We start from the raw sequence: 27167 nt of genomic DNA on the forward strand, positions 1-27167 counted from the left end.
GTCGGTTTCAATTGCGGTCTGCGTTTTTCAAATGAAATTTCCTTTTCTCTAAACCAAAGAAAAGTGAAGCTCCAAAGAGCTGATGCAATGCCTGCGATGAAAACTCTTCCAGAAATCATATGCTTTAATACCCAAATATACATAATTCCAAGTGAAAGAAAATGGTCCTAAAATGCACTACAAAATAGTAAAAAAATGTTTCAAAAATATTTAAAAACTAAATCGTACTTGAAACATATTCTAAAACATTAAATAAACCCAAAATAATTTGAATAATCCAAAAAGCCTTCAACTTAAACTCAAATAATGGATGTTTTCCGTGGAACTCCATGGCTAAGAGGGCCCAAAGAGTGCTGTAATTAATGCTTATCCAAAAGCCAATACACCTTATCGGTTAAAGCCAACAAAAGCGACTCAATGACGTCCACAGTGCGGACAATGGCGGTAAAAACTGATGGCCAAAACAGCTAACCGAAAGATAAAGATAAACCTCCGCGGAATCTCACATTCTCACATAAATGGATGATGAGTATTTTGAGTACTTTCCCTATGACCGTCGTCGCAGTCATTTGAGAAAAAAGTGCGTATTAAAATCTTCATTTCACCAAGTTGTTGTTGCACTTAGTAGTTATAAATATACTCGTAGTATTCCTAAGAATTCAGTCAGCAGTCAAGAGACACGCCCCGAGTCACTGCCCACAAAGACTTTCCCTTGTGGGCCCAACAAAAGACGTATCCGTGTGGTTTGGTCATTGTTTCTTTTGAAAAAAATGGCAACAATCGCGACAATTCCTGACCCCCGAAACATTTTCAAAAGAAATGATCCGTGGCGTGGTTAAAACCCAACAATTGCTGAGGGTTTAAGGGTTATTTATGAACCCTAAAGATTGTACTTTCAGAGATTTCTACGTCTTTTCCCACATCAAGATCATGTTTGACAAACTTTCTCTCTCTTTCTTTCTTGCCCTTTCTCCAATCTGAGGTTTTAATTAAAGACTTTAGACATTTTTCCCTAATTAAACTAATCAAAAAAATACAAAAAAATGCACTAAAGGCCGAAGTCTATATACCCTTGTATTTAGCTTTTTTTGTTCCTTCTGTGCCCTCTAATGAGACAGCAAACCAGTCTAGAGCCCACCAAAAAAGCTGCTTTTAATAGTTTCAATTAGTTGAACTTCCCAGGCACCTAATGAGGGGTTAAGGGAGCGCAGAGGAGGAGTGAGCGAGGTGTGTCTACACCTTTGGGGCAACTACAGAAACAGAAACAGAAACAGAAACCGTAACCCTAACAGTAAGTCACGGTGCATTGAGGCGTTTCGCTGGGAACAGACTTTTCTGCAATAGAAAACTTGATTTGGGCAGGCCAAAAAGAGACCGAGAGAGAGAGAGATAGAGCGATAGAGAGAGGAGTAGTAGTTGTATCTGGGTCAGTCGCACCTGACTGCGACAGGTGCTTGTCCGAAATTATTTTAGTCAGCTTTATTTGTGACTTGTTTTTCTTTTTTTGCATAATCCGATCGTGATTGATTGACTCTCTTGGGGATGGGCAAGGCAGAGAAAGAGCAGCGAAAGAGCAGCGAAAGAGGCAGAGAATAAAGAAACAAACCTGACTCGATCCATTGTCTGTTTGTGGCTTGAATTTAAAACAGCAAAAGTTCAAGAAACTTGCCACCTCTAGACGATTATTTAATGTGGCCCTCTGGGGAGCATTAAAGTTTTTCTGAGTTTTGCCTTTGACTTTTACTCCAGTGTAACCTCATAACAACAGACGGAGCCCTTTGTCAGGTGATCACTCAGTGGAGGAGGTGCCCCCCCCCTGCCAGTCAATTAACAGTTGGGTGTTAAAGTGGACCGGTGATCGTATACCGATTACCCTGTATTGAATCGCCTGGAGGAGCCAACTTCCATTGTTGGAGAACTATTCCCCCATTGCTTCTCCCTGTTCGCACTCCTCTACACTCCTCTGCAGCCTTGTTGCTTTTACATATTTTCCGCCTCTAATTATATGAATTTCATAAGCATTTCAGAGAGAAAAAAAAACAAAAAACTCTACTCGCAGTGCTGTAAAATTCATTCTAAACAACAATTGAAATTCCACTCCATGCACCCACCACTCCCTCCCTGCCATTCCCAAACCCCCTCACTTCTGCTGACCCCCCTCTCCATCTCTCTATCTCTCTCTTAAAGGCTAACGAAGCGGAACGCAATGCGAGCGGGGGGAGGGGGAGAGCAAATGAACGGTAATTGTGGTGCTAGAAGGGGGCCTGCGGGGTGTGCGGGGGGGGGGGGGGGGGGGGGGGGGGTTTGTTATTCAACAGGTGCTTGGGCGAATACTTTGACAGTTTTTTTTTTTCTACCTTCCTGTTTTAGTGCCCCGTAAAGTTGATGTGTGGAGAATCTGAAACTCTCTCAAAAACGCTGCCATCAAGAAAACCAACCGCAGACCATAACTTCCGGCCCACGTTTCGAATTTCATTTCGATTTTTGGGTGGAGGGGGGAAGAGAACACTCCCGCGGCCTCGGCCCCACAACCGCCGAGATTCAAGGTTACCCAAATGCTGCAACTGATTCAGTCATTCAGCCTCTCCACCGAACTCCCTCCTGCCTCCATTTGCTGCCAACGACCTTAATCATATTTAAACAGCTTCTCTTTTTTTTTTGGTTTGTGATTACACGGCATTACCTCGATCATTTTTTTTCTGTTCCATAATTAACTGTCATTTTTTGATTCGTTTTCTTTGGAGCGTTTTTGTTGTTTTTGTTTTAGTTGAAGCCACATACAATTATGTTTTTGTGCAAAAGTTTAATGGGTTATATCAAAAGTATTATTTGCCATGGTTTTCCAGCATTCAATAGCTTGAGGACTTCTACTTTTGGGTTCCAATTTAATGTCAACTTTAAGTTGCATCAATAGCAGCATGCCACCGCACTGAGTCATACAATGCAGCACCCCGGCAAACCGCAGCACAGTGGGTGCAACGAACCATCTGGCATCCAGCAAACAAAAATATGATTTCGACTCCAAAATTGCAATGCGCCTTACAGCTGCCACACTGCCAACAGCTGATCGAATTTTCAAACTAAAAATATTAAAAAAAAAAAAACCAATAGCTCGTTGAAGAACTTTAAAGGGATACCGCCTAACCCTAGATCGGCTAAAAGTGGGCTAAATAAAGTGTTTTTTTCCCCACTGTGCGCAGATGACTTTTCGCATTTTCCACTCTTTCTGTTTGCTGGCACAAATTGCGCAATATTTTTTTGCTGCAAGAGCAGCGGCAGTGGCAGCAGCAGGTTTCCCCAAACAATTTTTTGCTTTGCTCAATTTTCAATAATTTTCTGGCATATTTTTTTGTTTGCATATTTTTACGAGCACGCCATTCCAGCTTTAAAGTCTTTTACTTATTTAAAGTCGATTAAAAAGTAAAATAAAGTTTCTGCGAAAATTGTGGCCAATTTGCATGGTTTTATGTTGGTCCTACGTTGTGGTTTATGTCGGTTTAAAAATAGAGTTCATAGCAGAGCCACAAAACCCAGATGAGACAGATTTTCATCTATGCGTGTGTGTTGGAGTACACGTACACCCGAAACTGGGTTAATGAGTTCAGTTGGGGCCGCATAGAAGCTGGCGGACAGTCAGTAGAGGGTTAGTAAGAGCGGTTAATTGATAAAGTTTGAAAACTTTTTATTTGTTTTTCGCACATTTTTATGTAATTCTCCAAAACGTAAACTATTTGCGGTTTTGCTTACCCATACATATTTGCCATGAGATCATCTTTAACTGGAAACCGCACAACAAAACAAAACAAAGTACCAATAAATTACTAGACTGCCCAAGTTTTATGGGGACTGTACGGTTTTGGGGACACTGGCTTGCCTTTCCCTTGCAACGTGTTTTCTTTTCTTCAGGCAAAATGTCTCCCACCTTTGACCTATATTCGTGGTCGATGTGCACTGGGACTGTGTGCAACAAAGAGGATTTCCAACGCCACACCCTACTTTTACTCAAAATGAAGCTGTCTGTCTCTCTGTTTCTCTGTTTCTCTTCTTTCCCTGCCGTCATTTTTCGTCGTCTTTGGTTTCCTCGTTTGTCCACTGCTGTCTGTTGTTGTTGCAAATATTTATGGTACTCTACTCTATTTTTTTTTGGCGAATATAGATTGTATTTTTATTAAGGCTTTTATACTGGCGGAGTTTTTAGATTAATCTTTCGCCATTTAGCGTCGGGCAATCTAAAGCAAAACCAAATCTCTGTTGAGAATACCATTATTATTTTTTTTTATTCGAGTTTTCCTATTGTCGCTGCCGGCACTACTGCCACATTTTCTTGGCTGTCGCGATTCGACGGCTTTTGTTGGCACTTTTCCTCACTTTTTCATTTTCTACCTGATCGCGTGGGTGGCCAATGTTGTTGTTATTTCTCTTTCCTTTCATTATCACGTGTTTTGTGTCTTTTTCTTTGCTGTTTTACAAGTTTCTTTTTCGCTTTTCCCTATTTTTCACCGCCAATGTCAGGCATTATTTGCATTTCGAAAATGTTCGAAATTCCTTCGCTTTCATGGCTTGGGGCTCTAATGGGTTGTGGGGGAGATTGGGTTCAAATCGGTATCGAAAACTAAAAAAATATTTTCTCAACCTATTACTAACAAACGCAAAAAAAAAAATATCGTTAAGACTCATATTTATTTGGTTATTTTTGATACATTTTTAGCGGATTTTATGGCATTTGTATAGATTTTTTCGTGATACTCTCTATTAAATACTAAAATTGTTTTTCTAAATCTCTTGCAGTTCTGGCCGCAGACAGATTAGCACCAATGCCTTAGCCAGGTAAGTTTTATAACTGCAAAATTACTACATACATATATAATAAAAGCTACCTACACATTTTTATCTAATCTGCACTGAGATCCATCAGATGCCTAGATAAACCTCCGCAAAATACAGTTTAGGAGTTAGATTATAACAGACAGACATTATACAAATATATTTGGCTCAGCACGATAATGGAAAAAGATAAAGTCTTAAAAATAAATAAATAAAAATGCCTGCAGCTACAGGTGTTAAAGTTTGAAATCCACAAGCTACTGCAGTTTTAAAAGAATTGTATGTATGGTTTGAGTCTCTACTAAGTATCTAAATGTAAAAATACGTGTAGTATTACATTGTAATAAATACATTTTACGAAGCGGCGCCACCTACAGTGTATGGCGCCACCACCAGTACGTCGTCAGGTGTCGCCACATAAATCTACATTTAATTCTACATGATATTTACATGTGATGTATCAATAAAACCATTTTAATAGCAAAAACAAAAAATCAATCTATGCCGGATTTCCCCGGATCAATTGCGATCAATATTCCCAAACTACCATTAATTGGTAGAAAACGGACTCTGAAAATATGTCCCTACCCTTTTATTCAGTTAGTTAGAGATAGATTCAGCAGGCTTTTTTCGAACCTGTGACCAAAATTGTATTTCCTAAAGACAAAACTCTAGGTTTACCTTGCAACTTGAATTATTAGTGATATCTAACGTTTTCATAAATTCCTTTTTGTTTGCTTTTTTTTTTATAGCCAACTCTATAGATCATCGAGCTTTAACTCCTCGGGCCGTAGCTCCAACTGTGATACAACCGAAGACATGTACAGCGATATAAGCTTGGAGAATCGCCATGACTACGATTATAGGGTAAGCAGAAGCTCCGTTCTTCATAGGAATATATGTAGATATGAATTTGGGCGATCAAATATGATTGCGACTCCTATTTGGGTCCTATTTATTGCTTTCATTTACTTGTTATACATGTTTTCTTGCACAATTTGCCCTCAAAAAGTGCGCATTGAATGGCGGAGTCTGCGTAAATCACCCAGGCAATGATTTGGCAGAAAAACTGCTTAGAGACTGTCAATGTCTGTCGACATTTCATCAAAGAAATGACCAATCAGCAGGCAAAAATTGCACTTGAACGGATCGGCGGCAAGTTTCCCAAGATATGCGCATGTGGAAATCATTTTCATTGATACTCGTACGAAATTCCAAAAATGTTTTCCATTGAAAAAAAAAGTTCCCTGGAAAAGTGACTTTGTGACTTTTCACTATGAGATAAAACGTGTTTTCTCTCCCCCTCCCCCTCCCACTCCCTGCATTGCCATTGCCATCCCCCATCACCTTCGCAGGCATCTCAGAGATTGGAGTTCGTGGCTACCTCTGGCAGGTGAAACTTTACTTTTGGTCTTGTGTGGGTTGCTGTTGTCTGCCACGATCCAATCCGATCCGATTCAATCCGATTGTTATATAAAAAGTGGAAAGAGATGGCATTTCACTTAGCTCTCCCTGGCCACGGCCAGGCCGTCTACATTGGCGCCTCAAGGTCATTGATATGTACTCCCCCAGCCTCTAAAATTATTGCCAATTTGATTTCCCACCCGGCGGGGGCAGCAGTGCCTCTGAAGAGCATTTTGATCAAGTGCCAAAGAGGTCGGACAATTGTAGGGAGCTTGCAGATATTTTCACTTTTTTTCATGCGCTTTGGGGAAAGGCTGGCGGGAGAGACAAGCTGTTGTCGGCGAAAAAATAGAGTTTTTTCGATCACATTTTCTTAAAACTTGAATCTTATTCTAACAATTTACTGGAAAAACATGCATTTTCTCGTGGACCTTTTGTTTTTCCTTCTCTCTCAATCAAACTTAAATTTAGACAAATACTTTCTTTCCTCTGCAATTTGTGGCCCTCTCCAGCGAACGAGTTCCGCTGAGGAACTCTCATTACTCCCCAAGGAAAATACTAAAGAAAAGCGCCAGGGCAGGGGCAGGGGCAGAGGATGTGAGTGTGACAGGTGTAAAATTCGTAATTACAAAAAATATGCAAATGCACGCCAGAGAGGGCGAAGAGAAAGCCAGAAAAGGACAGGAAAAAATAAAGCTGAAAAGATTTGATTTGCAAAAAAAGCTCACGTACGAATCAATTTTTGAAAGGCTGAGAGGCCAGGCCAGGCCAGGCCAGGCCGGCCGCAATTGTTCTTTTATGCAACAGGCCAACGGGAAACGGAAGTCGATTTGTGGGAGGGAAGGGTGGCGTGGAGTGGAGTGGAGTGGGGGCCAGAAGATCGTTACAAGTCATAGAAGTCCCTCGCATTTGGTTTGATTGTTGTGTGAAACTTGGCGCTGCATACGAAATGAGCTGAAAAACCAAAGAAGACAAGGAATCAAGACGGAGGACTGTGTTGTGACTGTACCCACAATTGCAAAGCTCTTTTAAGCCTAGCTCAGAACTGAATTTGTATCTTCTGGCATTCGTATCTGAAAGTTTTCTGTGGAAATCGGTTACTTTCCACCATCTCACCTTGGCCCAATGCCCGGGAAAGTGTTAAGCGTATCCAAAGAGATTTTCACTGAACCAAATACGATTTTCGTTTTAATTTTTCTTTCACTTCTTTTGGCCCAATTCCATCTCCTCCCATCCCATTCCATCGCTCACCCTTCTTTTCAATGCTCTGTTGGCGGCTTAATTAAGCTGAGGTCAGTTTTGGTTGAAATACTCGTATCTAAGGCGGAAGAAAAAGAATCTCCAACCAATGGGCTTATATAAGGCTTGAGGACAGTGATTTTCCGTATTCCCATTGCTGTCGGAGGATGATCGCAATCTGCTCTCCCTCTCTCCCTCTCTGTGTGTGGTTTTGCATCGTCGCACTTATGCAATTATAACTGTAGGCACACAAAAAAAAAAACAAAAACAAAAACAATGCCACAATTGCAATTTGTTCAATTGTCAGAGACTTGCATAGAGATAGAGAGGGAGAGGGAGAGAGAGACCCCGACAGATGGCACGGGAAAGATCTATTTGGGTTAATACATGCACAAGTGGAGTGTCTCCGATGACGAAATCACTTGAGGAGTTGCCCAAGCAAACTGTTTAGGATTTGGTAATCTCTCAAATTGAATATCTCTCCATCTCTGAGGCAATCTGAGGCGGCTGTGGGCTCCATGACGAAGGCGTTGACTGGAAGCAGCCACCTACAAGGCAACGCATAAACAAAAAGCCCAGGCCCATGCCCAGGCCCAGGCCCAGGCCCAGCCAGGTGTCTGCCTGCAGAATGCATAAATAGAATAATGGAATACTCAATGAAGCAATATTCCGTTCAGAGAGGAAGGAACTGGAGGTAGCTGCTTTTGGCAATCATTTTCTGGGATCAGTTTTGAACCTGCCGCTGAAGTCCGAAATGTGTAACGAAACAAAGAATGAAAACTAATTCCCGCAGAACGGTAAAAGAAGAACACAAATCCGAGCAATACGACGAAGATGGTACCCACAAGACCGTTGAACCAATACCGTACCATCGTGCTCATCGATCGATCCATCACACACAGCCCCCTCCCCATAAGGAGACACCAACAAATGGGCTCCCCACCTGCAATGGCCGTCTTATCGATTAAACAATTTTGCTGGCACCTTTGCTGCCAGCGACGCCCACCTTAAGGCCCAAGACCTCAGACCCCAGACCCCAGACCCCAGAGCCCAGAGCTAAGACCCCAGACCCGACACAACATAAAAAGCATAAGGCAAAACCGAAAGAGATACTAGGAAAAATTCGTGGTGTAAAAACCATAAACGAAAATCGATTTTAACCCAAATGTGACGTTGACCCAGAAATAGGAAGACAAAAGACCCCAAGAGACTGGGAACGAGACTTGGCTCTTGGATGACTCCGAGACTCGGAGACTCGCAGACCCACACACAACGAATCGAGGCATAAACGTTGCAATTATCATAATTAATGCAAATGCGCCTTTAAATAGACCGAAAGAGAATTATACACTCGGAGATGTTTACGAAAACGTTTAACCTAAATGGGGGGGGGGGAAATTGCCAGAGGTGGGCTGTGGGCAGGGGAGGGACTTCCTTTCGCTCGACATTTAAAATGACTTGATTTCCATATCCATTATCTATGTTCCTTTTTTCCTGCCACATCTAATAATAATCTTGTTGGTTCTTTTTGGCAACCAAACAGCGCACATTACCTCGGGCACTAGCTTATCTTACCAATTCTAGTGGGTGAGTGTGAAAACGAACCCAGAAAAGTGTTTCTGCTGCCAGTGCCGGCAGTGTACAGCACTGCTATCTAAGCTGAGAAATCGCCCAAAGAATTGGCCATAATGTGGATTTATGTATGTTCCCACTCGCACACACCGCGCTCTGCAGAGAGGCGCCCGAGAGGCCACTCGAGGGTGGAGGCGAGGGTGCGGCTCTTGCTCTGGGACTGGGAGCAGTTGCCAAGCACAAATCCTACGCCTTCTGTTGGTCTCCATTACGTCATGTCTGTAGTCTTGTATCTGTTTTTGTAGCTTTTTTCCATTATTTTTGCACAAGGTTGTACAAGGCAAACGGGGCGTTACATTAATGGGTAACTAGTCGCATCGAATCCAGTTGGGATCGAGCGAGGCTGCACTTGCCGCAGTCCAGCGCCAGCTTTGGGCTGGCTCTTTCGCTATTTGGCCGTACAACAATTTATGATAAATAATGAGACAGTTGCTGCTGTCTCGCAGCCACTGCCGGCCCGGCCTCGCGGAGAGTTAACAATTACGGCCTACGTGCGAATCAGTCGTTTTTATGCCTCTTGTAGCTCTTATACCACATCATCTTGAACTCTTGCCATTTTTTCTGGGGGAGAAGAAGTGAAATGAAAGCTCTATGATTTCCTTATATCTGATGGGTTTTCGGGCACATCTCAATCGAAACCAAAAGCCATCCAATGACATCCAATTCCCCCACAGAACTGCTGCCGTCTGAGTCAGGTTCCCTAGTTACCAGGCAATCTTATCGTATACCAACCTTCCTAGGCGGCCCTCTTTTTAGGTATTTACCCCGAAGTAGCCACCACTTTGGTGCGTTGCCCCGACAACTAACAAAACACTGAAAAGTACGAGTATTGTGTACACAGAATGAGCCAAACACAGGTATACATATACTATCTGAAGCTAGTAGGCTAGGAGGGGGTGCTCTATCGAATGCAAACAAATGCCTGAATTGTAGTTGAAATTGCGACTTCTTGAAAACTTGGCTAATTCTCACAGCTTTTATTTACCATGGTACATAAATATTGGCCAAGTTTTTTGCCTAATTATAAGAACACATACTCATCGGGTATATATACATTAGGGTATACTATACGGTTGGTACACAAACGAGAATGAAATGCAAATAATGCGGGTTTTGATCATTCACCGACTACTGGGGGCTGCGGTTGACTCAAGAGGGGGATAAACAAAACGAGAAGTCTAAAGAGAACATAGTTACGTTGCAGGATCTATAAAGATATAAAGATTATAGCTGAAGATAAGGCTGTGCGTAAGAGACTTGTTTTAGTCTTAGACTTTCCCAAGATCTAGTTAGCTTTTCTTGAATGTTTTGTGTAATTCGAAATATTTTTTGTATTAAGAAGGCTGTGAAATCGGTTTTCCCTTGAATTCAGTCCTGATACTTGAAATCCCCACAAAAATTTTCATTCTAACTCCAACCGTTCCAGTGTTCGGATCTAAATATTAAAAATAATTTTTGCTCGCACAAAGTAATTCAAAGTAATTTTTCCGGTAAATATTTGTAAAAAAAGTTTGAAGTGTTTTTGAATTTTACAAAAAAAAATAAACCCCCTACTTAGATCTGGCTTTAGTGCGTTCGCTTAGTAATATAGCAAAGATGTCCTTGCCGCGAGTTTACTTCGACATTACCGCCGGAAACGAGAAGCTGGGACGTATCGTCATGGAGCTGCGCTCCGATGTGGTGCCTAAGACGGCTGAGAACTTCCGCGCCCTGTGCACCGGCGAGAAGGGTTACGGCTACAAGGGCTCTCCCTTCCACCGTATCATACCCAACTTCATGTGCCAAGGTGGGGACTTCACCAACCAGAACGGAACCGGCGGGCGCTCCATCTACGGCAACAAGTTCCCCGACGAGAACTTCGAGCTGCAGCACACTGGACCGGGCATCCTGTCGATGGCCAATGCTGGGGCCAACACCAACGGATCGCAGTTCTTCATCTGCACTAGCAAGACCAACTGGCTGGACCGGAAGCATGTGGTCTTTGGCAAGGTCGTCGAGGGCATGGAGATTGTCCAAAAGGTCGAATCGTACGGCTCCACCACTGGCAAGACCTCCGAGCCAGTCATAATTGAGGATTGTGGCGCTCTATAAGCGTGCCACACACCACACACCCACCACACACCCACCAAACACCCACCAAACGCCCACCACACACCCACCAAACGCCCACCACACCCACCAAACGCCCACCACACACCCACCAAACGCCCACCACACACCCACCACACACCACAAATACTGAACAAAAACCAACAAGAACTAGTTCATTTATACAAATCTTGACATACACACACATGTAACAAAAAATGAACCAGTTCAGTTCACAAGCTTGGCATTCCTAAACAGCATTCCACATATCGACAAAAAATCAGCATTCATAAACAGTATTGGAATCGACAAATGTACAACAAAGCAAATCCTCAACAAAGTGTTTCGCCCCAGCATAATGTCTTGTGTTTTAATATCTGGGAAGTAGATTGAACTGATTCCATCCCTTTTGGTTCTAGTTCCCTACAACTGAGTCATACGGCCCTTTCCTTGACTTTTCACCCATTTTGGGACTGGTTCCCTCGGTGAACTACTTTTCTGACTGGGGCTTTCCTTTGCTTTTCCACCCTATTAGTGTTAATTGACTCAATTCTGTTGGAGAGCTGATTCTTTGCACCCAACATGCTACTTCACCCATGCACTTTGAACGAATCCAAAGAGCTACTTTGTCTGCCTCCATCCCTCTCTGTCCCTCTCTGTCTCTCTCTTTTCTAGTGCCAAGTTGCTCCCTTTCCCTCCTCTTGTACGAGTAATACAAATTTCCTACGCTCCTAAGTAGCATTAGTCGCATTTTTCGTTGCTGCTGCGCTGCCTTTACTTCGCCTTTGCCTTTGCTCTTGCTATACCCTGGACGAGGGTATATTGAGTTTGACCAGCTGTTTGGAACGTACCTCTGCGTAAACTAGTGGTGCCACATAGATGTCCCCGAAAACATATCTCGAATTCTCTAAATTATTGAAATCACAATTCCATCGGCTGACAAATAACTCAAAACAAACTGACAATCGACATTCGATCGATCTGCCAGGGTATTGAAAGCCTCGGCACCCAAAAACTAGCCCTCCTCCCTCGTGGTTTGCTTCTGTTTTTGGGCAAACAAAACAAGTCGCGGATCCAGCTGTGTGACGACGGCGGCAGAGACGCCAGCGTTGGGCGCTTGGCGCTCGTAGCTCGGCGCTCGCTGGGGCCGCCGGCGCTCTGGGTCTGCGCTCTGCTCAGATTGCATTTAACTCTTGCCGCGTGCGCTACACGAACAGCGGCTGACGGACGGAACGGAACGTCGTCGTGTTGGGGTCGTTCGGCCCTCTGCCGCTCTCTCTCTCTCTCTCGCTCTGTCTCTCTTTGGTGGGTTTCGCGTGCAATTGAATATGCAGCTGCTTGGCTTGCCATTGCCGTTGCCCCCTGCTGTTGCACTCTCTTTGGGTGGGTGTCCAAACAGTTTGCAACCAATTTTTCGTGCCAAAAAGAAAAGAAAAAGTGCCAAAAAAGTGTAAATTCCGTAAACTGATACTATTTTTTTTATTTGCGTGTGTTGGTGGCCGTTTTTTTTTTTATCGATCCAATTCGTTTATCAGGTGTGTCAGGTGCCGCGGCCTGGCCGGCTCATTAAACGATTATTTAATAAACGAGTGTGTATGGAAAATACAAATAAAGTCCAGCATAATGGCGAAAATACACTGTTAATTACCAGCGTATGTTGTGGAAAAGCCTTACGTGTCTGTGCCCCGCAGTGCCGCCGGCTAATCAAAATTGATACCCTCCCTCCCGAGTCCCTTGTAGACCCGAGTGCACATCCATCCCATCCCCATTCCCATCCCCATCCTCTCCCGAGGCAATTGCTTGATTGATCACAAATTGAAAAATGCGGTTGAATAAGTCTGCGAAAGTGTTTCATGGAAAAATGGAATCAAGTGTGGCATCAAATTGATAAATGATGAAACTGACGACAAAGAAAAGGAAAAACACTCAAAAAGCAATAATAAAAATTTTAAAAAATGAAAAATTTAATTAAGTTGAACCGTTAACCCAGTCAAATATTCTAAATAAATGGATAAATACATATAAAAAATATATTTCCTTTTTTTTTTGCTGTGACCCAAGAAGAGGGTTTTAAAAAGATTATTATTAAGTTATTAAAGATTAAAGAAAAGAAGAAAGAAGTTTTTAAAGTGGTCTAATCAAACTATTTTCCAGCCTAATATTAAATGAACGTTAGGTACGGGAAATACAAAAAAATTCCTAACAATTTTCCTAAAAAACTCCTAAGTATGTACCTTCAAACCATTAAAAGTTTTCCCTGCATTTCCTCTCACAACATTCGTTGTATTACCGTTTTTTGGAAGAATTTTCCTCTTCATAAAAAACGTAAAAACGATTAAAGAAATCCACAACTTCCACTTAAAATCACGCACAGAATTTTCAAGTTCATTCAAAAAGTATCTACCGAGGCACCCAAGAGTGGATGCCCCTTCTACAGTGCGTTTTCCATACCGTTAGCTTCGGGAATATGGAAAATATTCTTTCATTAGCAATGCAAAGTCAATTAGTAGACATATAAATCTAACGGCACAAGCAGAAGCAGGGAGGAGACGTACCGGAACTAAAAACAAAACATAAAAACCAATAAGAAAAAAGGTCTACAAAAAAGAGCAACAAAAACAGGCAATGACATCAACGGAAGAAGGAGATAGAGGCAGAGGCAGACACCATCCCGCATGCGTCCCGTCCGTTTACGACTCGGGCCACTGCTCGGGTCTGCTGTTGGTTCGTGTCCCTGCTTATTCACTTGCGCTTTTGTTTGTGGCTGCGTATCGATGGAGGGGGAGGGCATGGGCGGCTGCTATTAAATTCCTCATAATTATGCGTTGTCGCTGAGTCAAGAACCAAACATACATATACATGTATGTGGGAGAGAGATGCAGGAGCCGAGAGAGAGACACCCTCGGACACACAGATGGCGAAAAGTTTTTCTCGAAATTGTGGATTGTTGATACCCCCAGCCCCAGCCCAGCCCAGCCCAGCCGTAGAGGATCGTTTCGTGCGTTCTCTGACTTTTGTTTGTTGATTATTATTTTTCCTATTTATAAAGATTGCTCTCAGTCGCAGTCTCCCTCTCTGGGGATCTTCTCTCTTGCTCTCTTTGGGAATACTTTGGATGATTGTGCCCCTGAATTTGTGGTTCTGGTTCCATTCAGTATGTTTTCGCGTTTCGCGGCTTTCAATCGACACTGGTGGTGGGCCTTGTGTGTCTTGTGTCCTGTCCTGTGTTCTTTCTGTAATCAACACACAATATTTGAATTTTGCTTAATACTTATTTACCATAATTTAATGTGAATATTTTCGTTAAAAAAAAATCGCTGCACATGAACCAACAATGGATCGGAAACTCGATCTTTCCGAAAACTCTTTGGCTCTTTGTTGGATTTTCCTTTTGCCAACATTTTCCTACTTTGTTGCATGAAAAATGCGCAGATGAGAAAAATTTGCATTTAATGAGCTCCCCACCCATCCATAAAGCCAGCCGATTGTATGCAAATATTTTGTGGAATTCAATTTTGCTGGGGCTAATGATAATTTTCTTGTACGACTACGAGTATGTAAGGCAGCAAATTGTTGAACCGATATTGAGATCTCGGCGGACAAAGCTGTCAAAAAAAAGGAAAGTTTGCTTCATTAAATATTAATGTTTTAATTGCCTTGGTTCAGTAAACCAAATGTGTGATATTCAGCTAATTGCAACTCCGTTTGGAAAGTGCTCCTCTTTGAACTAGTTCCGCGAGAACAACAGCTCCGTTCCCAATTAATTCCTCTCAATAGACTAGACATTAGAACATTATCAGTCATGACCTCCTATAGCTTGTTTGACCTTTCTTTATTTGTGTCTGTGTGTTTTGTGTGCGACAAGGGCATCTCGGCCATAAAACTCGTCGAACATTTCGATAAGCCTGGCAATGAGTCCGTCCGCCCTCTGTTCCCCACATTGTTTTCAGGCCGAAATAAAGCACGAAAACGGAATAAATAGGAAAACCGAATAGAAAACTCAGGCAGGCATTGCATTTTGTGGTAATTAGAGACTTGTTGGATGGCCAGCAGAATCCAAACAAAAGATGTTCCAGAGCAACGGGAATGCCTCTGTGGAGGGGAGGGAGGAGTATATGCAAAGAGATTCCTCTTCTTTTATTTTTGTCTACGAATTTTGCCTTGAAGTCTGAACAAAAATCGTATTTAATGCTCTGCTGGCTAAGCAAAGAGAGAGAGGAGAGATTGCTTATATAATGTAGAGTGGGAGAGGGAGAGGGACAGAGGGAGAGAACTAACTGTGATTGCCAGAGTTGTCTGTGTATCTTGTGGATTTCATTATGATGCAAAGCCCAGGTGAGATATGTGGGTGGGAAGAGGCAGCGGCTAGAATCAGAGTCAGAGTGTGACAGCAAACAGCTGTTGTCTGTCCGTCCGTCTGTCTGTCGGCCTGTCTGGACCCCGTCAAGCCGTGAATTGAGGTTAGCATGTTGCCTCAGTTTCACCTCTTCGCGTGGGCGGGCGTCGTCGTCCAAAAGGTGCATCGCGAATGCAAAATAGGCAAAGAATTGCACGAAAATGAGGTTAATTTTGGCTTAGCTGGAATGGATAGGAATAGGTTAAAGCTGCACCAATGGAAGTGTTACAGATCCAACTAAAACATCTATTATGCCCCCTATTCTCTGGCCCTATTCTCCTTTCCGAGAGTCCTAAACAAGTCAATCTTTACGGCACTACATAAATGCTTTATCTTCGGCAATAAAATCGAATGATTGCATCGGGCCAGGCCCAGAAATAGATCGATTGGCCTCCAGTTCAGATCTTGAGCGGTGAACGCTGACAGATGCATCATAAAATCTGTCTGCAACTGTGTACAGATCCCGAAATATTGCAGTTGAAAAAGAAAATTGTATTCCAAGGCGCTTGTTTCACTCACTTTCGGTTTTTGATCGTTTTCGAACGAAACGAAACAAGTTGGTCGACAGGGTCTTAAATATTTGTGGCTTGGGTTGTTCACCAGACGACCGGCTGGTTGGTGAAAGTTGTTGTTGATGTTGTTGTTGTTGTTGTTGTTGTTGTTGGGACTGCAATGGTCCATTGACAAAATTGGACATAGATCAATGGATTTTGTGGTCGGAGTGGAGTGCTTCGACTTTAGTTGATTTCTTTGATATTTGTGTGGTTTTTGTCTTTAGCAACATCCTCGCACATCTGATCATGAAGATCTTGGATCTTCTGGGATGTTCTCATTCCCACAAACAACAAATAAATTCAAATTTATTATGACAGGCCACTTAAACCCATTTGACATGAGAGCTGCTGAGCGAACAATTGTGCAGAATACTCATCTCTTGGTTGTTTTCTTCTTAAATTGCTCTGCTCTGCTCTGCTCTGCTCTGCTTTTTGTGAATCATGCAATTTATTATAAACAATTTAGCAGCAGAAGGAAAATTCAGTCAAATTCATGACACATTTTCATTTAAGTTCTCTGGCGTTGCGCGAATTGAATCATCAATTGGCTGCAAGACTAGCCGAATGCTCTCTGGCTGTGTTATGCAATTCTACAAGTTACAGAAGAATTGCAGATGGCTAAGAAGAAGAAGAAGAGAAGCAAGAAGAAGACGAACTGCATGCTCCAGCAGATTTGCTTCTTCTTAGCTGCATTTCATAGTGGCTGCTGTTGTTGTTGCTTTTGCGATTATCTACACGAAGTTCATCAATTCCACTAGGAAATTAAAGTCAGGCAGAAGCCCAGAAGACCAGAGACCAAACCCAGTCGTGTAGAAAGAACCAGACCTGGAAAGGGTAGGGAGACCCCCTTGGGTAGGGGGCAGGGGTAGTCCAAGAAGTTCATGATTGTTCTTGGATTGTTCTTCTTTGTCTGTGTCGTCTCCCTCTCTCTCTCTCTCTCTCCCATGTTTTTCCATCGCCCATTTCCTGCATGAAATACAAAAAATTCAGCCCTGCCCTGCTGCCTTGGCTGTATTTTCTTTTGCTCCTCTTTTTCCATTGTTTCCAGTCGATTTTTTGCTCTGCTTTCTAGCCAAATCCCAATCTAAATCCCCAACAATTACCTTTCAATTTGTTAAGAACTGTGCTAAAGGCCATCCGAGTTATCCGAAAGCAGAAATCATTTGCTAAGCTTCTATTCATTTATTTATTTATTTTTCTGCACAATTCACTCTTCCGCCCGAGGGGGGAAATTCTTTTGTTTTGTGCCTGAACTTTGGTCCAAGAACAGTTCAAGAAACCCACTTTTGGGGAGACATCTGTGGGGCACAGAGACCGAGAATGAATTAAAACTGCTTTTAATTGTGAGAAAACCACTTTGGTGGGGATCGGTAGAGGGAGGGTGCTGGAAAATGGTGGAAGAAGGAACGGCAAAGAAGTCTTTTAAATTTAATGATAAATAAATTACACTAAATTATGGAAAATGTGAATAAAATTAAATGAACTTACGGGCATAAAAGATGTGACTTGAAACCATTAAATAAATACGCAACTGTTGCCAAATAAATACCGTTATACCAAATAAAATGTATGAATTTTTCATGTAGTCAGAGCCAAGCCTTAAAATGCATAGAAAAGTGCCTCAAACAAATGATTGAAACTATCTGAAAATATCTGAAGAATGTGCCTACAAAACTGAGAGACAAAAATACTCGAGTCTTCCCCAAAAAAAAATAAATAAACAGACAGCACAAAAAAATACTCATCAAAGTGACAAGCAAACCAGTGCCACGCCCCGATAAATCTACATATAAAGCCAAAATACAGCAAAAATTAAACAACAACAAGTAAATCATGAGTAGTCAACCTGCCAGCCAGCCCGATAGCATCGATCTAGCCTATGATATGTGGGCGGGCCAATTCGAGTTTGTCGGACCCACAGCGCACCACCCGCTGGCGAACAAGAGCCACAACAACAACAACAGCAGCAGCCTGAACAACAAGTGCCGGATCGGAGGAGCAGGACAGCCGAGCCGGAAGCTATCGACGGAGAGTCTGGAGGATTTGAATCTGAACTTCAATACGAGCTCCACGCAGAATCCGCTGAGCAACGCCTACAGCCTGGGCGGCGGCGTGGGGGACTACGAGTATTGCGGCTTCGGCAAGCATCCACCCATACTGATCGATCAGGAGACATTTCTGAGCCTCAATCCGGCCGATTTTGAGGATATAGTGCCATCGAATTCGGAGCCCAGCTCGTTGGTCTTCATCGAGAACAAGTTGGAGGCGAACAACAACAACAACAATAACAACAACAACAACAGCATCGAATCGAACAACAACCATATCAATAGCAGCCACAACAACAAAGTGTACAACTTGGAAACGTTGACAAGTAAATTCAATAACAAAACAAACAATACAAACACAAACGGATTCAAGCTGGAGAACATCAAGAATTTCAAAAACAAATTACTCTGTGATTTCGAGGATAGCAGCGCCGGTGGTGGTGGTGGTGGTGGTGGCGGTGGAGGCGCCCCCGGAGGATCTGGCAACAAAATGAACGGTGCACTCAGTGCCGAGATCTGCGACAATCTCAACGAGCAAGTAAGCAGTCCCCCTTCCCAACCATTATTTACCCTTGATACTGCTGGGGATTCGGTTAATTCCATCAAAAGTTCAGGGTTCACTCTACACGGTGGGTGGTAAGGGGGCCACCCACCTGGGGGTTCGCATGTCATGACAGATATACTAGACAGACTCGTGGCATGTCAATAATGCCCATTCGCTATAAATGCACTGCACTAGAGTGCAATTAGCTTCAGTCTAACTTTGCATTGCCTCGGCTCGACTGCTTTGTCCTTTAATCCGAAAAGGTGGAATTTCGAATACGATTGCTATGCTGGAAACAAATGATGTGAGTGCCATACCATTTTTATTGTAGAGTTTTGAGGGAGTTGCGAGTCAGCTGCAGCAGTTCTCTCACCAAACTGTGTGTGTTTATGGTTTCCTTGACATATTTACCTTTTTCAACGTCAAAACCTAGACAGAAATAACATTTCAAAGTCGAAGAAACTTTTCGGTGTGCCTGTCGTATATAATTTGCCAAACATCTGCTAACTATAAACAGAAATAAATTATATTTTTTGCTTCAAATGAGATCAGCATCATCAGTCAGTCAGTCACTAAGACCGACAGACAGACGGAGAAGAAAAGAAAAACAGACCACAAATTTCGAGAAATTAGTTGAAAAAAACGAAAATGAATGATGAAAAACTGTAACGAAATTGATGATTAGGAGCTTCTAGGGGGGGGGGGAAATGTGTCAACGAAAGTAAGAGAGAACTAAGCCCAAATGAGTGGAGCCCTTGGGTGCCGAGAAAGCAGCTCTTGGAGCGTTAATTTCCAAGACGATTGCTCTAGTTACGGACTCCAAATTAAAGGCGGAATAGAAACCAGAATCCCCCCTTTCCTCCATAAAGCATCCCACTGTGAACGAGAGCCCAGAGATGCGGAATATCTTTCCACACTTGCTGGAGGTCAGTGCTTCAGCGATAGCCTCCAGCGGATGCCCTGCCCGATTTGTTTACCATATCGTTTGATAAACGTAGCAAATGCAGGGCGGAGGAAATGGAAATCCAGTGTGTGCTGCAATCGAGCATCGCTTTTGGGGTCAAAGCTAATGCTGATTATAAGGCCCGAATGCTTCAAGATTTTCGAATTGTTTTCCATTCTGCTATTTATGACCCGTTTAATGCGCGAGTAACGGAAGCCGTTTGGGGCTCGCTGGATAAAGTCATAATTGTAGAGAATTTTTTGGTGATTAGAAAATAAAGATGTGGTTCTTGGGTCACAGTAAGGGGACACATCTCGTCACATGATGTCTCTGGGAAATTATTCCCCTCGAGAATTAATACAGGGTGCTCTGTTCTAATTTTGGGGCCCAACAGCTGTTGCGCATTTCCGCACTTGCCGCCGAAAAACTTCCCATCAGTCAGCGGGCACCTGTCAGGCCTTCAACTTGTCAAAGCGAAAACTGGAAAAATCAAAGGCCAGGCAGCGGCACTCTGACCCTGGAACACCTTTCAACTGCCACGCTGTACGCTGTCCGCCGAGGAAAGACGGAAAGTGACAAGAAAAATTAAAGCCCATTTAGAGAAGCCGTTTCGTTGCCCCCCTTCTTAGGCCGATTCCAGCTCCTTGGGAGCTGGCATGTCATCGTCATCGTCATCGCCATCGCCATCGCCGTCGTCGTCTTCGTCACTTGTTACTCAATTTGTCTTACAGTTTTATAGTTTTCTCTTTATGCTCCAACAACAGCCTTTTTTTTATTTTTATAGCTTCTGTACTTGGCTCCCTTCATACCCTGTACTTGGAGGGTATATCCTCTCGACGTAGAGTTCGAGTTCCAAAGTCCGAAATCCAAAGGAAATATTTATGGATCAAATATTGGTTTTCTTAGCACAGGGTATCACATGGTAGTTCTCTGGCCCTCCTCCCTTTGTTTACGTTCTGAAGAACGGTTTCTGAATGAGAAGCGACTTCTGTTTATGCCGCCGCCGCTGCCGATGCTTCTTCTTCTTTCACTATTTTTTTCGGAGGAATTTTGTAGACATTTAAATTAAATTCTAGTTTCTTGCTGTTTCTATATATCACTACTTATATTTTCTTCTCTTTTTTTTTGTGTTTTGGCATGGTTCATTGTACACATAGTACACAGGGGCCCCCGAATCGAGAACCCCGCCATATCGCACACTGTGAAAGTTGACTCAGCGACTCTCTCGCATTCTCTATTTCTCTCTGGATCGGAAACGTTCTGTTGGTTGTTTTTGGGAGGTTGCTGCCTCTATTCAGTTGCTGCCGCGCCGCGTTTGACGTCGATTGTGTTCGTGTGGACGTTCGTTGATATAGAGTATAGAGTATAGAGTATAGAGTATAGTGTACCCAGCCCTGCCCTGCACTGCTCTCCCTATACTACGTATATGGTTACTGTATATATTCTGTAAATCCAGCAAAACATTGTGGCCCGCAAATTGCATTTAATTAAGCCTAATTGAACCTCAGGCCAGACAGTTTGGCAGCCCCCCGCAAAAATGTCGTTCGCCAATTGAACTTCTCAATTGACATTTTCCAGAGCATTAGAACATGGGGGAACATGGGGGGGGACGCCCTATGGGTGCTTTAATAAATGAGCTCCCTTAGTGGGCAGTTCTTCGTAAGTGGTTTCAGGCACCCTGTTTCCATTGGCTCTTATCAGACACTCACAACATCCTGTATGGCCCCTGCATTCATCTGGCACATTTCCTATCGCTGTGCAACATTTTACAGTGTGGGTAGATCATGAGTAAGCCTACAAAGTGCAAATAAAAACACGTATCGATGAACACAGATTTTTGCACATTCCCGCGATTGTTGCTTGTGTGGCCAAAAGCCAATAGCCAAATGCAAAACGCCAACGAGAGGCACTTGCCGCCTTCTGCTCAAGTGTCTGGCTGCCCATGAGGCGTATGCGCAATATTTATGAGATACACATGTGATATTCATATGGGCAAGGCATGCGATATATGCGAGTAGCACTAGCCAACAAAAGTTTCTGTCTGGAAACATTGAGTAGTGAACTCCATAATCAGCAGCTTCTTTTCCGCTGTTCAATAGTGTAATTAACATTGTCGTTGTCGTTGTAGTTGTCGCTGTGGTTGTCGCTGGCTTGGTATTTTTTAAGAAATTAAACGAGCCGCCCGCCGGCCACAGTCGCAGTCTGCATCGGCCATCAACTGAGCAAAGACGACGCGAAAACAGAGCAAACATTTAAAATCCATTTTGATTTCCATTTCCATAAAGAAGAGAGCAGGGCAGTGTGCATTCTTGAACAATAATGTAAAGACAGAAAACAAAAGAAAACATATAGTCGGCAAATGTATTTGAAATATCCCATGGCTGATGTGCAGTTGGTGAACGATCTGCTCCTCGATCTGCGGCACATGAGAAACGATTGTGTTAGTGGAGACACGAACCAAACCGCACAAAGAACTGTCCACTCATATCGACTCTCTCTCTCTCTCTATCTTTCCAGCTGGAGCTGCTGCAGCGCAAGGTTGATGATCTGTCGGATACACAGAATATAGCCGAGGATCGAACGACACGAACCAAGACCGAATATGCAGTGCTCCAGGCGCGATATCACATGCTGGAAGAGCAGTTCCGAGAGGTGAGTAAACCGCATCGCATAGTTTTGAAAGCATTGTGCTAAACTAAATTGTTCGCCAGTCGGAGCTGCGCGCCGAGGAACGCCTGGCCGAGGAGCAGAAGCGCCACCGCGAGATCCTGGCCCGCGTGGAGCGCGAAGCCTCGCTGCAGAACGAGAACTGCCAGATGAAAATCAGAGCCACCGAGATCGAGGCCAACGCCCTGCGCGACGAGGCGCAGCGCCTGCGTGTGCAGTGCGATAAGCAGGCCAACGATTTGCATCGCACGGAGGAGCAGCTGGAGCTGGCACGCGATCAGATCGCCGCCCTCCAGCAGGAGTACGAAGAGCAGCAGCAGACACTGCGCAAGCAGGAGATGGAGAAGAAGTCCGCGGAGGAGCTGATGCTGGAGCTGAGCGGGGAGCTGCAGCGGGCGCGGGAGGAGAACGGGGCGAGGGCCATGCCCACCACATCGCCGGAGAGCATAAGACTGGAGGAGCTGCACCAAGAGCTCGAGGAGATGCGCCAAAAGAATCGATGTGAGTGCTCGAAATGGTATCCTCCCGATCAATGCCCTAACATCATACATTCCTATCTTCCCGTAGCACTCGAAGAGCAGAACGAGGAGCTGCAGGCCACCATGCTCACCAACCAGGTCACCATGCTGAGCACCGGTGTGGAGCAGGGCCGCCATCTGCTCAACGGTACACTGGGCAGCCTGGCCCAGGAGCTGGAGGAGATGTCACAAGCGCAGGTGTGTATCCAGAACCCTGGAAACTGTGAACCCGTGAACCCCCCGACCCCGTGAGATGCCTCACACTTCAGCTTTTAGTCTTTGCTGCGTTGTCCACACCCAATCCACCACCCACAATCCACAATCCAATCCATACCCACACACAAACACACAATTAAAGTCACCAGCCAAGCCTGAGCACACGCACAGTCACCGCGAAGAGAATACGTACCGTTTGAGTGTCCGCATTGCGTCCTCTCATATATACTTGCATCTCGTACTCGTACTGTCTATATCTGTATTTATATTGAAATTTATTGTATTACAGGAGTCTGTGGATTCAGCCACATTAGCATCCTTAAGTCAGGTAATGCTTCACGCCACAATTAAACCCAAAATCAAACACGGTTTCGGAGCCACTGTGCACGCCTTGCAGTTGTTGAACTTTTACCATTCTTTTGACCTTATCTAAAACTTAATCTGAGGGTTCATTGGTCTCTAATCATTTCTCAAAAAGCATTTTGACGTGGTCTCTAACTTCATTTCTTGTTGTACATTTCTAATGGAAACTCTACTTTTGTGTTCCCAAAACTTTTCTTTGACGTGAGAACTAATCGAACATTTTGTGTTACAGCTGCAACAGGCCTTCCAGGAAAAGGATGACGAGAATGTCCGGCTCAAGCACTATATTGATACCATACTACTCAACATTGTGGAGAACTATCCCCAGCTACTGGAAGTCAAGCCCATGGAGCGCAAGTAAAGCCGAATACGAAATAGAACCAGAAGCTGCAACGTAACCAGAACAAGAACCACAACCAGAAGACACTGGCGGCCGTGTCGCAACCACCTAACAATAAACACCAACTAAAATGAACAACTAAACTAAATAAAACAAAATTGTACTTTACGTTCATATTTTAAGCTCTAATCTATTTAGATATTTATACCTAACTTAAGACACTAATTTATTTTGTAACAATTTATTGTAGACTAGATTTTTAAACCAAAACAACACAGTAGCATCTTCCTTAAAAGGAATACCATTAGGAGGAACAAAAACTGTATCCCTGAAAGCAAAAATCCTTAAATTGTTAATATGCATGGAAATTTGTGTTGTTTTTTTTTTTTTTTTTTTTTTTTACACGCGTATTATAGGCGTAAAACAAGTCAGAAAAAGTTTTGTGGAAGTTTCTTTGTTAGTTTCTATGTGTGTATTTTCAGGATATTAAGATATTAACTATAAATAATATTAGCCCATAAGAATTGATAATCGTTTCTCCTTACAAATGGAACCGAAACCCAATAAGCTGTTGATCCAATGACAAGTTACGATAATTGCTTAAAATGTTTGTTTGAGGGCTGGCTGTGTATAGCGCGAGATGAGAAACTTTATTGAAATGTTAACGTTTGAAACGAGCTATTTTCCAATTTTCGTTGACACGGGGGTAGCTGTGAAAGCCTGCACGGGAACTGCTTTTCAGTTTAATCAATATTTTCATTACCTATGTAACCTACTCTCTCTTTCATCCTTAATCTACATATAACTTGCTTATATTCCCACTATGTCCTTCTCGCTGGCTATCCCCAAAGTATGTAGTTGCAGAAATCTATCAAAAAATTTGCGTTTATGGTATGGACAATCCCAGGATATGAGACGGAGTTTTAGTTTGAGAAGAAGCAATTATCATTAGAAAGAAAGATATCATAGCCCAGAACCATATGTCAATGTATAGCACAGTAACAACTTACAGATGCCCCCAGATGGCCACATGGCCAGGGGATTCACATTCATTCTACTCGTACATACATAGATCAAATAATACGTAATACTTACTCTGCATATTGTTTATAACCCAATTAAATGGACGCAATGTGCAAACATTTAGGGATCGGTCGTGAGCCCAGATGCTCTCAATAAATACGATCCCTAATAGACTAGAACAACTCAAGTGGTCAACCCTATAGGAACTAATAATATATCAATACAACTGAAGCAATTATGATATAATACGTAAATCAAAATTAGATTGCCTTAAATGAAATCGTTTAAAGTGTTTAGGCCTTAGATAACTCTTTGAAAAAACAGTCCATTGATTAATGATACCATACTAATACCATGGATTTTTAAAATGTAATTTACCAGATGCAAGTCGAAGAACTTTATCGGAATAAAGAGTAATATTTTATAAAGAGAAGCAAAAAATCGTGCCTTGCCCTAAAACCGAGTCGATGCAAATTAGGCAAACCCGTTCAAAGACAATAAACATAAATGTAAAATTTATTAAGGAAACCCGAACTGTGGAACAGGTTCTGAAGGAGGGCTTACGTAACAGTTGGAGGTGTTATATAAACTGTGCCCCGACTCCCCGAAAGGACAGAGAAGACCCTGCTGTTGACGATTAAAGATGTTCAAGATTGTTCCTTTGGCCGCAGGTGGGAACTGGTATATACTCATATGATCCGATCCTTAATTATCGAATCTTCTTCTCTTTTTAGTGCTGCTGTGCTTCGCTACAGCGCAGGTTGTGCCAAATGCAGAGATCGGTCGGGTTACCATCCAAGTGCCGTTGTTGTCTAATGGAAAGCCCGTCATTCTGGGCAGCCACGAAGGTGTTGAGGTGGCCCACGTAGAGGAGATCAAGCCGGGAAAGATCCAGGTGCTCAATGAGGTGCCTCCAACGCTCAGCAAAGTTCGGAGTGCGAGATCCATTGTAGATCATTCCAACGTAGGAATCCCAAATCCTGGCATTCCCAACGAAGGAATCCCAAATCCTGGTATCCCCAATAGGGGAATACCAAATCCTGGCATTCCCAACGAAGGAATCCCAAATCCTGGCATCCCCAATGTAGGAATACCGAATCCTGGCATTCCCAACGAAGGAATCCCAAATCCTGGCATCCCCAATGTAGGAATACCGAATCCTGGCATTCCCAACGAAGGAATCCCAAATCCTGGCATCCCTAATGTAGGAATACCGAATCCTGGCATTCCCAACGAAGGAATCCCAAATCGTGGCATCCCTAATGTAGGAATACCGAATCCTGGCATTCCCAACGAAGGAATCCCAAATCGTGGCATCCCTAATGTAGGAATACCGAATCCTGGCATCCCCAATGTAGGAATACCGAATCCTGGCATTCCCAACCATGGCATCCCAATTCCCGATGCTTCTGTGATCCAACCTGTTGCGGTAATGCCAACCCACCGCACCACCACCAGCCCCACGATGACCACTACTACAGTACTGCCGAAGCGTGTCCCGTCCAAGAATTGCCATCACCTGCTCTTGGCTGGGATGACCACCGTCTCACCCTTGGAAATGATGGCCACTCCGCCGGCAGAGAACTGCGACGAGCTGTGCACCAAGCACGAATACATGCCCGTCTGCGCCCACAACGGTGTGTGTGTCCACGAGTTTGCCAATCAGTGTGTAATGGACACTTTCAACTGTAAGCATCGGGATCTGTCCTTCCGCAGCGTGGATGAGGATGTTTGCAGGTTGGAATTGTGCGCCAGGCGATGCAAGGAGGAGGATTTAATGCTCTAGGCCTATGACAACATACCCACTTATTCCGTATTCTCTAAGTCCATATATCCGTCGAACATAAAACAAAAATAATGAAAATGTAAACCAATCTCTTGAATTCACTGCATGCATGGGAGAGAAAGAGAGAGAGAGAGAGATGTCCCAAGTGCCAACATACTAAAGATTTGTATTCCAACAAGACATTGCGCTTTATCAATTCTTAGTTGTAACGGACAAAATATCCTTGTAATTTTATTTCCTATTAGTCCCAGATTAGTCTTAGCTTCCTAATAGCCATCAAGTGCATTTCTTCACTCTAGGTATTTCCGTGCAGCCATAGGATCAATTGGTCCACGAAAAAGTCCCATCAAAGTCCCATAATTGTTAGGATAAACCTTTAAGAATACCAAAAGCCTCTCCCCCGAAACTAGATTTCTGTTTCTGTCTGGATAAATATTAATTTTCGTTTTGATCAGCTGACTGTTGCAATGCCGCCAGAAATATAAATATTAATGTCGAGAAAATAATCGAAAAAATATATGGCAAACTAGTGGGGAAGACCCCTGCTCACTCGCTTCACTAGTGCGAAATTTAACTTCTTTG

At 43.3% G+C, this 27167-nt stretch overlaps 3 protein-coding genes across 10 annotated transcripts in view; all 3 read left to right on the forward strand.

Annotated features, from left to right (window-relative positions):
- The window catches only part of LOC6601967 (rab11 family-interacting protein 4B), a 38055-nt gene extending 14097 nt beyond the window's left edge, over positions 1-23958 (forward strand). For 2 of the 8 annotated variants that reach the window (XM_026993832.1, XM_026993835.1), the window contains 7 exons: positions 4789-4827; positions 5577-5691; positions 22190-22324; positions 22384-22840; positions 22907-23055; positions 23363-23401; positions 23669-23958. In XM_026993832.1, the coding sequence (XP_026849633.1) occupies positions 4789-4827; positions 5577-5691; positions 22190-22324; positions 22384-22840; positions 22907-23055; positions 23363-23401; positions 23669-23797 (1063 nt within the window). In that variant the 3' untranslated portion in view covers positions 23798-23958. Of the gene's footprint in view, positions 1-499; positions 581-4788; positions 4828-5576; positions 5692-14349; positions 14423-17723; positions 18724-22031; positions 22113-22189; positions 22325-22383; positions 22841-22906; positions 23056-23362; positions 23402-23668 lie in introns of those variants that run through there. The other 6 variants (XM_026993834.1, XM_026993836.1, XM_026993838.1 and 3 more) reach the window with 5 other exon arrangements.
- LOC113566771 (peptidyl-prolyl cis-trans isomerase) lies at positions 10658-11190 on the forward strand. Its single transcript, XM_026993840.1, has one exon. The coding sequence runs from the start codon at positions 10696-10698 to the stop codon at positions 11188-11190; it is 495 nt and encodes a 164-aa protein (XP_026849641.1). The 5' UTR covers positions 10658-10695.
- Positions 23959-24024: 66 nt separating the features above from the next.
- On the forward strand, positions 24025-27057 carry LOC6601948 (formin-2). Its single transcript, XM_002026962.2, has 2 exons — positions 24025-25470; positions 25534-27057. The coding sequence occupies exons 1-2, from the start codon at positions 25443-25445 to the stop codon at positions 26583-26585; spliced, it is 1080 nt and encodes a 359-aa protein (XP_002026998.1). The 5' UTR covers positions 24025-25442; the 3' UTR covers positions 26586-27057.
- The last annotated feature ends 110 nt before the right edge of the window (positions 27058-27167 follow it).

This window comes from Drosophila persimilis, unplaced genomic scaffold (assembly GCF_003286085.1).
Source record: "Drosophila persimilis strain 14011-0111.01,24,50 unplaced genomic scaffold, DperRS2 tig00000900-arrow-arrow-pilon, whole genome shotgun sequence".
NCBI lineage: Eukaryota > Metazoa > Arthropoda > Insecta > Diptera > Drosophilidae > Drosophila > Drosophila persimilis.

Coding starts and splice junctions, on each gene's coding strand:
- LOC113566771 (XM_026993840.1), top strand. CDS start 10,696: ATGTCCTTGCCGCGAGTTTACTTCGACATTACCGCCGGAAACGAGAAG.
- LOC6601948 (XM_002026962.2), top strand. CDS start 25,443: ATGTTCAAGATTGTTCCTTTGGCCGCAG. Junction 25,471..25,533: donor GATTGTTCCTTTGGCCGCAG/GTGGGAACTGGT, acceptor TTCTCTTTTTAG/TGCTGCTGTGCTTCGCTACA.